The 12,910-nt window shown below is 41.3% G+C and overlaps 1 protein-coding gene across 1 annotated transcript in view; it reads right to left on the bottom strand.

The window, feature by feature from the left end:
- Window positions 1-1,953: 1,953 nt before the first annotated feature.
- The window catches only part of LOC130745468 (phytohormone-binding protein-like), an 80,377-nt gene continuing 69,420 nt past the window's right edge, over window positions 1,954-12,910 (bottom strand). Inside the window, exon 2 of the mRNA XM_057597753.1 lies at window positions 1,954-2,478. Within this exon, the coding sequence (XP_057453736.1) occupies window positions 2,186-2,478 (293 nt within the window). The 3' untranslated portion in view covers window positions 1,954-2,185. The remainder of the gene's footprint in view (window positions 2,479-12,910) is intronic.

The raw sequence follows: 12,910 nt of genomic DNA, 5'->3' as shown, positions 1-12,910 counted from the left end.
ACTAGATATTATACCCGTGCGTTGCACGGGTTTATTTACAATTTTTTTTAATATTATATGAAAATTACTATAGAGTAATTATATAAATAGAAAAAATTATTGTGTTTAGACATCTAAATAGAGAGTATTAGAGTTTTTTATGCATTAAATTGCTAGTATTAGAGTTCTCCTTATAAAAATAAATGATATTACTTAAATTTAATAAATTTTTGGGTTAATGATCAAATTAGTCCTGAGTTTGTAAGCGAGTTTGATTTTAGTCTCTGAGTTTGTAAGTGAGTTTGATTTTCCTTTGAACTTCACCCTATTCACCAAGAGCACCGATTGATGCACTGTCGCTCCATTCAGTTCTTGGATAGCATTTTTCGCATCTTGCTCGTATTTGAATCTTGCAAATCCAAATCGTGTTTGTCGTCCCTGCCTCCTTCGTCTTTGTATAAACACCCCCAACACCTTTCCAAAACGACTCACCACTCCCCTCAAAGTGAAATACGTGATCTCGTCACCCAAGCCGTAGATAAACACCGTGTGAACCTCCTCCTGCTTCCTAAACGCCGTTTGACATCGTTGTGTCCTCGCGTTGTGTGCACCGACGATGGCGCCACCACGCCGGAAAGAGTATGCTTCAGAGAAGACCAGCGACATTCAACAATGAAAATTCCGAACTTAGAAAAAAGGGTGAGGGGATTCGAACACCTATTGTAAACCAAATGGTCTCAATAATAACATAAAATATTCATCAATAATAAATGACTGTCACTAAACGTAATATTTCCTCAGAGGGACTAAAATTAAACTCTCTTACAAACTTAGGGACTAATTTCACCATTCACCCTAATTTTTTTTGAAAAGGAAAATATTATTAATAACATGAGAAAATATTTTCTACTACTATATAATAGGTAAAAAACACATTTGAAAGTATTTTTTTCAAATAACACATGCATGTGATATATTTAATAGTAAATATCTTACAGAGACATTTATTTAATTTTTTAAACTTTTTTTCTAGAGTTCTCATTAATAAATTTTGTCTAGAATATTATTTAATTTAAATTATTAATATTTTCTACATATAAATATATTTCTTTTTTTGATATAATTAATAATTAAAAATTATTTTAAAATATGGGAAATTGAAAAATTTAACAATTATGAATTAATATAATGAATAATAAAGTAGATGTAGTTTTTATTTTATTTTTGTATTTAATTATTAATGTATTTAATATAAAGATAAAGTAATCAATGCAAAAGTTCAAGTGTGCTTTACATACATATATAGATATAGATATCTTAAATTTACTCATTTTCTCTACCTATCATTCTTAATTTCTCTCTTATTTTTCAATTACATCACTCATTTTTTATTTTTCTCTTTTATCTTCCTATTTCTTTTTAAGTGTGAGTGAATTTTAAGTGTCAACATAATTTTTTCCATAAAAATAATACCGTGGATTCTCATTTCTGACTTCTGATAGATGCCAGCCATTTTTGTCAAGTGAAAAAATATCTTCTTGTAGATATTATTCCAATGGAATTAATAATTTACATATTATAAAACGAAGGAGCATTTAAATAGGGTTAAATATAAGAATCCAATGTACTTTGCAAGAAAACAAATTAGGGAGGACTTTAGGATTTTTTTAACTTATTCAGAGTCTCGGTGAATTATTAGATAATTGGTCAACTTTATTTTAATTTACTATTAACATGTGGGACTCATCAACAAGGTGTTAGTCTAATAGTAGTAAGTAAGTTAGATCCTGTAAAGTGAGAGAAAATGATTTAAAATTTTTAATAGCTTTTATCTATCATGAATTAAGAAGAAATCTATTTCACAAATTAAAAAAATTTATCTGCAAATCAATTTTTCATACAAGGAACACATATATGACATGTAGTAGTGAATATTAGTATAAAAAACATGGTTGATGACTGGAATATGACAAATCCAATAATGCTCTGCCTCTTGATTTCTGTAATTTCCACCGTACATGTTCAAATTAATGTGTTGGCAGACTCCAATCTCAGATCAAGCTTAATTGCTAATCACATTATTCTTACATTATTCTTTTCTACTTTTGGTACTTAAAAAGTACCATTCAGATATTCTTGAAACTTGAAAGATCACAGAACCAAAAACAAAGACCAGCCACAAATAACTGATATGGAAATATTATCTTCAAGGACCATTCAATTTCAACAGATATGTTTCAAGGCATCTAAGAAAGAATAAAGCGGACTCTGATGTCTTCATTGGCACGATACTTTCTTCTATGTCCGACTCATACTCATAAGAGATCTTCACTTTGACTAGAGTCTTATGCTCTCCCATTGCAGATAGCTGAAAATTTGTCCTGTAGTATGAAAAACCTTGATTTAGATAGCCTCCATCAACCACTTGCAGCCCAATTTCATGGGAAACCTCATCCAGCACTATGATCTTCTCACTCTGGTAACTTACTGGGGATACACCTGACATACATTCACAAAAAAGAATTTGGTTAGAAATTTGCAGTTTTGAATAAATCTGAAAACATTGCCAGATAATAGAGTTGCAACTTGAAAGTGATAACTTAATAAGTATAATATAAAAACATGTCTCTTGACTTATGATGCCAGAAGTGATCTGAAGTTTAATCCTAATTATGTATATTATTCTAATAAAATAGTTGACCATGTGTTTACGTGGTTTTTTGGTAAACAAATATCCTCTTAGTTCGACTAAAGGAAGTTTAGATTCGGGGTCCTTTTGAGAAAACGCTTTGCCAAAGTGTTGCGTGTGTGAGTGTTTTTTCGATAACACCAAGTTGGTTTAAACAGAACTGAATTTCATTACACACGGGTCAATTACAAAGAAATCACATACATCAAAATAACATAAAAACTACAAAAGATGAAGATCTCGACAGGGAAATGCGTAGAAGAACTGGGGAATTAACAAACTTAAATACAAGAAAACTAAAGCGTTGGTTCTGCAACATACTCCTCCATCATCACGTTTTGCTCTCTGAGTCTCATTGATGCGGACGTTTAGAGCTTTTTGGTGAACTTTCGGAGTTTTGAGTTGGGAACCCCTCTTTCTGCTGCTGCTTCTTCTATTTATAGTGCTGTCATTGCCCACGTTCTTGGCGGTTTTTCTTGGGTGCATGATGGCTTCGTGGGTTTTGAATTTTGGCGCCATGCCCCACGTTTAGCCGCTGGTTTTCGAGCACGTGACTCTATTGCCACGTGGGTGGTTCTGAGTCGTGGGCAACCGTTGCTATTCGTGGCATCGTGGGTATATGCACGTGCTTGTAGTTACTTGTTACTCGGTAACTGCCTCTTCCATTAAGATGATCGAGATTTCTTCATCTGCTGAGTTTGTCGAGATATAACTCTTCCTAACTTGACTTTGAGGGGCACCGTATGCTGGGTTGCCGGTTTCGCCATAGCCCTTGTTGTCGAGAACCCACCTTTGCACCATGATGTCGAGAGTCGTAGTCCTCGTAGTTTTTAGCTTAACAGTTGCCCCCCAAGAATGTTGGTTGTCGACTGCTTCAGCTTGAAGACACCAAGCATTTTTGATCGTAGCCGTTCGATTCCAACGATTCAAATACTTTGTGCTCTCGACCATCCGATCTTCAAGTCTAATCAGCAGCCATAACGTCTGATGACTTCTCCACTAGCTGACAGTTATAGCCTTTTTAGGGCCATGATTTCACCTATGCCAAAAAGCTGAGAGGTGACATGAGTTAACTAATAAAATAATCGCTTGGACCCCAAAATTTTATAAATTATTACTCAATGCGGCCTGGGTTCCGTTTGCCCCTCTGTTTATAAATACCCTCTTGGTATTCCCCGTTCAAGCTTTACTCTTTTCTCAAACCTTCAGCTCCGTCTCCAAGCGCTCTCACTTCATCTTCTTCCGTTTTCTCTGGAATATCTACTAATCTCTTCAATGGCTTCCAATCCTGAGCAGACCATTCCGTTGGCCACTGAGCTTAAGCTGGATGAATCCAAGCGCGTGGCAATCCCGGAACCCCCCAACGAAGCAGAGAAGAGAGCTATCTGGAAATCCCAGGTACTCATTCCTTTCTCTGTTAATGGTACTTTACGCGCCATTTTGGGTCCTTTAAAAGTAGTGAAGCATGATAGGCCCAATAGTCTCCCTGAAGACCATGAATCATTTCACCCTAGCGTTAGGGGGGAGGAGCTTGTTTTGGCATTTCAACCCTCTTACCGTATGCCATTTCTTTCTGACCCAAAACGAGCCTTTCGTTCAGCTCCTCCTAACCCCTCTGCTAATGACAAAGCCTACCTGAAATGGTTAGATAGGGTTGAGGAAGATAAGAGGCAACACTGGAAGGATGTCGGGATTCTCGACTTGATTCAGCTGTCGAGATCTCCAATATCGTATAACCCTGCTGTGTTGTTGAGTGCACTCTATTTCTGGGAGAGGTCCACCAATTGCCTTCATGTTCCCTTTGGCATGATTACTCCCACTCTCTTGGATGTTGCTGCTATCACCGGATTATGGCCCATTGGTGATGATTATCACTCTGCACCTGCCCCTGTTAAACCCATCTCGATTCCTACTGACAACATTTCTTTTAGTCGATTCATTAAGGACCATTATGTCGAGAGTGGTGAGGTATCTGATGCTGAACATGTCGCTTTCTTGCTGTATTGGCTGTCTGCTTATGTTTTTTGCACCAAGTCTTTGCGCATTCCTGCCAAGCTTTTGCCCTTAGCCAATCTGCTTCACGAGGGTCGACAACTTGCTATGGCTAGGCTTGTCCTTGGCAACCTCTACCAAATGCTGAATGAAGCTGTCGAGGATATCCGGAATACCAAGACCGTCTCTCTGAATGCCGCTGGACCTCTTTGGCTGTTTCAACTTTGGTTGAATGCAGTTTTCGAATCTCTTCTGCCGGCACAAGATAATCCTCCGACTGTTTCTAACACTAGGATTGATGCCCACAGGCTCGAGACCCTGACCCCTGCTTATGATGCGTCGAGTTTTGAAGCTGACTTCAGAAAGTACTTTACCATGTTTCTCGAGCTGAAGCACTATCGTTCCAGTTTCTCTCCTTACAGCAAGGCTGTTCGTGGCCCTTTCTGGCTGAGGAATTCTTACCCTAATGCTTCTGATTCTGCATTGCCCAAGGAACACCACATTACGCTCTGGAGGACCCTCTTATCTCCTAGAGTTTTAACTGTGGGCTTTGCTAGCAGTGACTACACTCTATGTGGCTACAACCCTCAACTGGTTTCTCGACAGTTTGGGCTTAGCCAAGTTCTACCCAACACTTTATTTGGCAAGAGTCTAGTCCTGTACCCCGGAGCTATTAAGAGGGCTGCCGCTTTCGACACGACTGTTCAGTTTTATAACAAGAAACTCCTCAACCTAAGCCCCTTCACTTACGCTCCTTCATATTATGCTACCAATGCTTTCAAAGCCTGGTGGTCTGAGTATTGGGCTCAAATTTCGAAGCCCCTCGTCGATTGTCTGCAATGCATGACAGATGCTTTTCTTTTGCAGAAGCAGGATCCGAAGAAGACCAAAGGTATGCACCTGGCAGAAATTCGATCTTTTCAAAAATTCTTTGGTGTGGTATATTATCCAACTCTTCGCCTTCGAGATACGGTTGCGAAAGCAGCTCAAGTACTAAGACAAAAATGGGAACTTAGAGCCAAGAAATCCAAGTTAGTTGTTCCTCCTGGTGAGGAGGGTCTATCTTTTGTTATTCGAAAAACTGGCTTTAGGTTCCCATCTTTGCCTACGAGTAGGTTTGCATTGGCCTTTCCACCGGTCTTGCCTAAATGGGTTGACCATGTAAACATAAATGTGTTGGCCAATCAAGCTCTACCTCCTCGAAAGCGAGTGACTTGGACTAAGTACCACCTATGGAATTTTCCGTATCATGTGCCCGTCGAAATCTTCAACCACATATCGCTGAACATGCGTATTGGTCAAGGTAATACTTCGACTTGGCCTTGGTTTTCCTGTTTTACTTCTTAATTTTTCTTTTGTTTACAGCCGAAGTCATTACTCGACCGGCTCCTCAAGTTATTTCCCCAGTGACTCATTCTTCCAAGGACAGGCCAGTCGTGATTGAGGATGATGATGATGATGATGAGGACGATGATGTCAGTCTTGCTGACAAGCTCAAGGTACTTTCCTCATGCTTTTCCCTCTTTCTTTTCAATCTCTTTGGATTATGAACTAACGTATTCTTCGACAGAGTCGAAAAAGGAAACCTAAGCCTGTTGCTTCGGCCAGTCAGAAGAGGGCCAAGGGGGCTGGTGTTTCCACCACCAGTGGGGCTTCTAAGTTGGCATCTGATGCTCAACCAGAAGTCGATGATAAAGAAGGTGGTGGCGACGCCGCCATTCAGGTACGTTTTCCATTCTCGAGGGTACCTTGTGACATTTTTAACCTGTGGTTTCTTAATCTGATTGTGTTTGTCTTTATTTTCAGGCTGATGTTCATGAGCATTCCACCCCCAATCCTCCATCTCGCGAGAATTCTCCAGCTCCTGACCCTGCAAAATCCAAAACTGAAGGTGTCGAGAAACCTCCCAAGGCCGCATCTTCGGCCAAAAAGACCTCAACATCTGAGGGGCGGAGGAAGGTTAGGAGCAAACCTGTCCATAAATCTCCCCGTCGTTCCAAAAGCTCCACCAACTCAAGCCCTTCTAGGGAATCTGCTTGCCAGGTATCTTTACATTTCTTCATGTTCTGCTGGTTTGTGCATTTTACTTTATCGAAAAGGGTATTAAAGAGGTTTATCTTGTAGGACACTCAAGGTGCAACCTCTCCCATTCGCGAAGCAGAAACTCTTCCAGGCAAGGATGATACCCCTATGCCTCCTCCAAAATCGTCTGCCACTGTGCAACCTTCGCCTCAAGCCAAGGGTGGCTCTTCGTCTCATGTGTCTAGTGAAAAGCTTGACACTTTGTTCGAGGAGGACCCGTTGGCAGCTTTGGATGGTTTTCTTGATGGCACCTTAGACTTAGATTCTCCACCCCGTCGAGCTGATGCCACTACTGAGACTGCTCAATCTAGTGGGGTGGCCAACCTTCAGCAAATCGAGGAGAGCATGGGTCAGCTAAAGGCTATTATTTTCGCCAGTGGGTTTCTCGACCAGATTCAAGTTGATCCTCAAGCGAGTCATGCTGCCAAGGAGTTGCTTGTCTTCCTTCTTGGCCAAAAACTTGATTCTCACCAGGCTGCTGCTATGGCCAACCTTCAATCTTTCTTAGTGGATGCTTTAGCCACTTTTCATCAAGCCAAGGATGTTGGCCAAGCTGTTAGCCTTAAGGAAGCAAAAGTCTCTTCTGGTAAAGCTCAAGTTGCAGCAATGAAAGAGGACTTCAAGAAATTCACTGCTAGGAAGGTTTTGATTGCAGATGAAATCTCCGAAGTCGACACTAAACTTGAGGAGCTGCATCGAGAGATTACCAAGTTGGAGAAAAAGCGAGCTGATTTGGTCGAGGAAGGCCCTGCTGTGAAGGCTCAGTTGGAGGTGCTTACCAAGGACTCCAAGGCTCTGATCATCTCGACAAAAGATGTTATCAAGGAGTTGGAGGTTGACCAGGCCGTAAAGAAGGATCTCGATGCCAAGATTGCCACCTTTGCTGATCGCTTGAATTCCTTTAAATTCCTGCTTTAGAATTTTATCTTATCAATATGTAATGATGGCACTATTTTAACCATGGCTTTCGATGCCGATTTGCATGTAATATTTCGACAATGGTTTTGGCACGTAGGCCATATAATTTGACGTTTAATTTGCCATGTCTTTTCAGTTTCCACTACGCCTTTATTCTGACGGCTATTCACTTATTGTTGCACCGTTCAAACTTCCTTGCACCCCCTTACGTAGTCGTTGCTTGGTTTCTGGGGAATGAACCCATTTATTGCAATCTTATACCACGTTTTCTTGATTCAATGTAAGTCTTTGTTCATTAAAGGCCAAAGCTATTCACGATGGTAGTGGTGATTTATGTGGCCGGTAACCATAAGATGAAGAGTTGGCAATCAATTGCCACTAATTAATGCACTCCTTTGTTGTTTTACTATAAATAGAGCATTCTTGGTTACTTCTTTTCAGCAACTTCTTCAAGCTCTTCCTTGCCTTTTTCTCAGAATTCTTTTCCTGCTTCCTTTTCAACCATGGCTAGCCGTCGTGTTCTTAACCAGATCCGGAGCTTGGCCTTTGAAGAAGACCTGTTTTGGGAATTGCATTCCTCCCTTTCTCTGGCTGAAGAGCTTACCAGGCTCGTTAACCAGCTTTTGCAGAGGAATATTATTGCCTCTGTAAAAACTCCTCTCCTGGAGTTCCTGGGCCTCCTGCATGAAGCTGTACCCCTATATGAAGAACACCGGGAGCTTACTGCTCGAGTGTTCTTTGCTGAACACCAAATTGAGGAGAAGATGGAAGAATTTGAAGAGTTGAAGGCTGCTCTGAACCGAGCGGACCCTGAGGGGAGTGTGGGAGCTCTGAAAGCCTTGGTGGACAAGCTTTCTTCCGCTGCCCGTGAGGAGCTGGATCTTCGACAGGAGAAGTCGAGACTGGAATCCCAACAAGAGGATGTCTTGAGGCGCATGGAGCCTCTTAGGGCTAAATACGATAGTTATAGGGCCAATCCCCCTTTTTAAAGTTTCTTTGCCATAGTTGTAAATGCTCTATTCCAATTAATAAAACATTCGAGTTTGGCAATTTACTTTGTTTATTTTCTTATTCTTGCTTCCTTATTCGATGTTTACTTCATACAACGTTGGCTTATACGTTTTTAAGTATTTGCCATTTACCGTTATTTGTCGATTTCGACCTTCTAATTCTTTAATCGAATAAGCGTTGTGTAAAAGTACTTTCTCGACTGTGAAAGGGTCTTCCCAGTTTGGGGCCCACTTTCCATAGCGTTTATCCCTTTTATCGACTGGTAATACAACCTTCCATACGTAATCACCGGGCATAAAAGATTTAGCTCTAACCTTTTTATTATAAGCTTTAGCAACGCGATCCTTTTGCCTGGTTAAGGTATCCAATGCCAATAGTCTTTCTTCGTCGAGATTGACTAATTCATCAAGCATCATATTCCAATAATCTTCACTTGGAATTTCCTCTTGCCTTTGAATTCTGCATGATTGTAAATATACTTCTGCTGGTAACACCGCTTCTTGGTCGTACGCTAATCGAAATGGCGTTGCCCCGGTAGCTTCTTTAGGTGAATTCCTGTAAGCCCAAAGCACTTGGCCCAATGTTTGATGCCATCTTTTAGGTTTTCGACCAATATGTTTTTTAATCAAGGAGATTAATGTTTTGTTGGCCGCCTCTACTTGACCATTCGCTTGAGCGTAATAAGGAGTCGAGGTTAGGAGTTTTATGCCCCAAGATTCCGCGAATGATGCCACTTTTTGACCTACAAATACTGTGCCTTGGTCTGTAGTAAGTGACTCAGGTAACCCGAAACGATACACTATGTGATTCTGAATGAAATCGATCACCGTGTCCTGGGTAACATTTTGTAGAGGAATTGCCTCTACCCACTTGGTAAAGTAATCTATAGCCACTATTATGTACTTGTGTTGCTTAGAAGAACATGGGTTAATTTCGCCAATTAAGTCTAAAGCCCATCCCCTGAATGGCCAAGGTTTAACGATTAAGTGTAATTCACTTGCTGGCACATGTTGTATCCCTGCGTGTCTCTGGCAATCTTGGCACCCCTTGGCATACTCCATACAATCTTTCATAATAGTAGGCCAATACATCCCTTGTCGAAATAGGATCCATTTCATCTTGATCCCTGCCTGGTGGGCACCACATAACCCATCGTGAACGGCCGAGATTGCTATGAACGCGTCGTCTTCACTTAAACACTTCAGTAGTGTTCCGTCGACGTTTTTCTTGAATAGCTCGTTTCCCATGATGACATAGCTCATTGCCCTGTATTTCGTCTTTCTGTCTGTGGTACCCACAGGATTTTGCAAGTAATCGACAATTGACTTTCTCCAATCATTAGGTGCCATGTTGTCAATGACTAGGACGTTGAGGTCAGAGGGGTTTAGTTTTTCTTTGACTTCGATAAGCTCTTTTAGCCTATATTTATCGACCATATATCCTGACGCGATTTGTGCCAATTCATTGGCCTCTTGATTGTCTATTCTGGAAACATGGCCTAGCCTAGCGTCGTCGAATTTGGCCAACAGATTATTAGCTTTCGTGTAGTACTTAGCTAGATTTTCACTGATGCATTTGTATTCCTTGGTGAGTTGCTTTATTACCAACTCAGAGTCTCCTTTTACGACAACGTTCCTTGCCCCCAAGGCTATTAGGATCTCGAGGCCTGATATCAAAGCCTCATACTCGGCCTCATTGTTCGAGCACTTCTTCTTGATCCTAAACTTGAACTTCGTGGGGATGCCCCCTGGGGATACTATGAACATCCCGATTCCGGTGCCATTTTTATGGCTAGAACCGTCGAAAAATAGCTTCCAAGGTTGGACACCCACATAGGTTACAATTTCTTTAGGCAAAGTATGATCTACTAGGAAATCAGCGACTGCTTGCCCTTTAACTGCCTTTAGTGGGGCATAAGTGAGTGAATATTCGGTTAGGGCCAAAGCCCATTTGCCAATTCGACTGTGCAAGATCGGTTTAAATAACATGTGCTTTATTATATCATAATGAGAAAAAACCATTACATCAATTGGCTTTATATAATATTTCAGCTTTACACAAGAGAAGTACAAGCATAAGCACAATTTCTCGATCATGGTGTATCGAGTTTCTGCATCATTCAACACCCTACTTAAGTAAAATATGGCTCTCTCCTTGCCATCTTCATCTTCTTGAGTCAACATGCTTCCAATGGTTCCATCTGTGGCAGAGATATACAGCTTCATTGGCTTTCCTCCTATAGGTGGTGCTATTATAGGTGGACTGGACAAGTACGCTTTGAGTTCATCGAATGCTTTCTGGTGCTCTGCTTCCCAGCGAAACGTGTCTTCTTTCTTGAGTCGAAGAAGTGGGGAAAATGATTTGGTCTTCTCGCTGAGGTTGGCAATAAATCTCCTTAGGAAGTTAATCTTTCCTAACAATGATTGCAGTTGTTTCTTGCTGGTTGGTGGATTTGTGTCGAGAATGGCTTTGGCTTTGTTCTTGTTGATCTCGATGCCCTTTTTATGCACCACAAAACCCAAAAAGTCACCTGCAATAACACCAAAGGCACATTTAAGGGGATTCATCTTCAAGCCATATTTTCTCATCCTCTCAAAGGATTTCCTTAGATGCAACAAATGGTCATCCCTTGATGGGGATTTCACCACAATGTCATCAATGTAAACCTGCATGAAAGTTTCGATAAAATCATGAAAAATGGTATTCATTACCCTTTGGTAGGTCGCGCCAGCGTTTTTCAATCCAAATGGCATGACCACCCACTCGTATGTCCCCAAGGCACCAGGACATCGAAAAGCTGTTTTCGACACATCCTCTTCTGCTATGAAGATTTGGTTGTAACCTGAGTAACCATCCAACAAGCTTAAATATTCGTGACCAGCAGCTGAATCCACCATCATCTCAGCAATAGGCATGTGATACTCGTCTTTTGGAGTGGCAGCGTTAAGATCTCGGAAATCGATGCAAACTCTCATCTTTCCATTCTTCTTGATCACTGGAACCACGTTGGCTAGCCAGTCCACGTATCGAGCCGTTCTGATAAATTTACACCTGAGGAGTCTTTCAATTTCTTCCTTGATTTTCACCAACACATCTGGATGGAACCTCCTGGGCAATTGCTTGACCGGTTTCTTGTCTTCTTTGATGGGTAACTTCAATTCCACCAATTCTCGACTGAGGCCAGGCATTTCATCATAATCCCAAGCGAAACAGTCTTTGAATTCCTTGAGTAATTTCACCATCCTGTCCTTCAACTCTGGGTCAATGAGAGCACTGATGTATGTTGGCCTCTTTTCTAAGCCATCTCCCAGGTCCACTTCTTCCAAAGGGTCTTGTGCTTCCATTTTCTTGGAAATGTCGACCACTGGCTTTTCGAAACCTAATGGACCGTCATCATAGATGCAATCCAGTCTCAAATCGCGAAGATCCTCGAATTCGCATTCATCGACTCTCTGCTCGTTTTTTCTTATGCACGTGTTATCCTCATTTGCTGTTGCCTCCTCTTGGGATGTCATTTCGACAGGCAGAATTGAGGCATTGGTTTCTTCAGTAGCCATTTCTTTGGCTATTCTTGCGGCCTCTAAGGCCGTCCTTATTCTGTTTTCGGCTGCATAAGCCGAAATTCGAGCTAGGCTCGAATTAATCATCTTTAACCTCATTTTGCCACTCAGTTGTGGCATCCTTTTCTTCATCGCTGTGCCATCCACTCATGGCATCAGGTTTGTATGCTTCATTAAGGTTCAAACCCCTGATAGGATCTAATGTCACTGAGTACTCTGAGTACGGGTTGAAATATTGAGAGGCCACTGTGTCTAGAGGAGCAATTGTGGCTAAACTTTTGTCGAAATTCTTTTTGCTGACGTAGCCTGTCTCCGCTAAGTAGTAGCTCTGATCTGCTTGCACGTTCTCGACGACTCCATCTGCTTTCCAAATGGAAATACGTTGGTGCAGGGTTGAGGGCACTGCCCCCACGCCGTGGATCCATTCTCTCCCCAATAGCAGGTTGTAGTTGGCTTTTGAGGGCACCACGATGAACAATGTGGAACGGGCTACCGTTCCTACGGTTATGTTCAACATAATTGCTCCTAAAGAAGAACCTGTCTTCCCCTCGTAGTCGGAAAGGACCATGTCGTGAGGGATTAGGTCTGCTTCAGTTTTGCCCAATTTCTTGAGCATAAACTTAGGCATTAAATTGATTGTGGCTCCTCCGTCGACAAGAACTTTATTGACTCCTTTTTC

Source organism: Lotus japonicus, chromosome 3 (genome assembly GCF_012489685.1).
Source record: "Lotus japonicus ecotype B-129 chromosome 3, LjGifu_v1.2".
In the NCBI taxonomy this organism is placed as follows: Eukaryota; Viridiplantae; Streptophyta; class Magnoliopsida; order Fabales; family Fabaceae; genus Lotus; species Lotus japonicus.
This window is presented reverse-complemented; position numbering and strand designations above follow the sequence as displayed.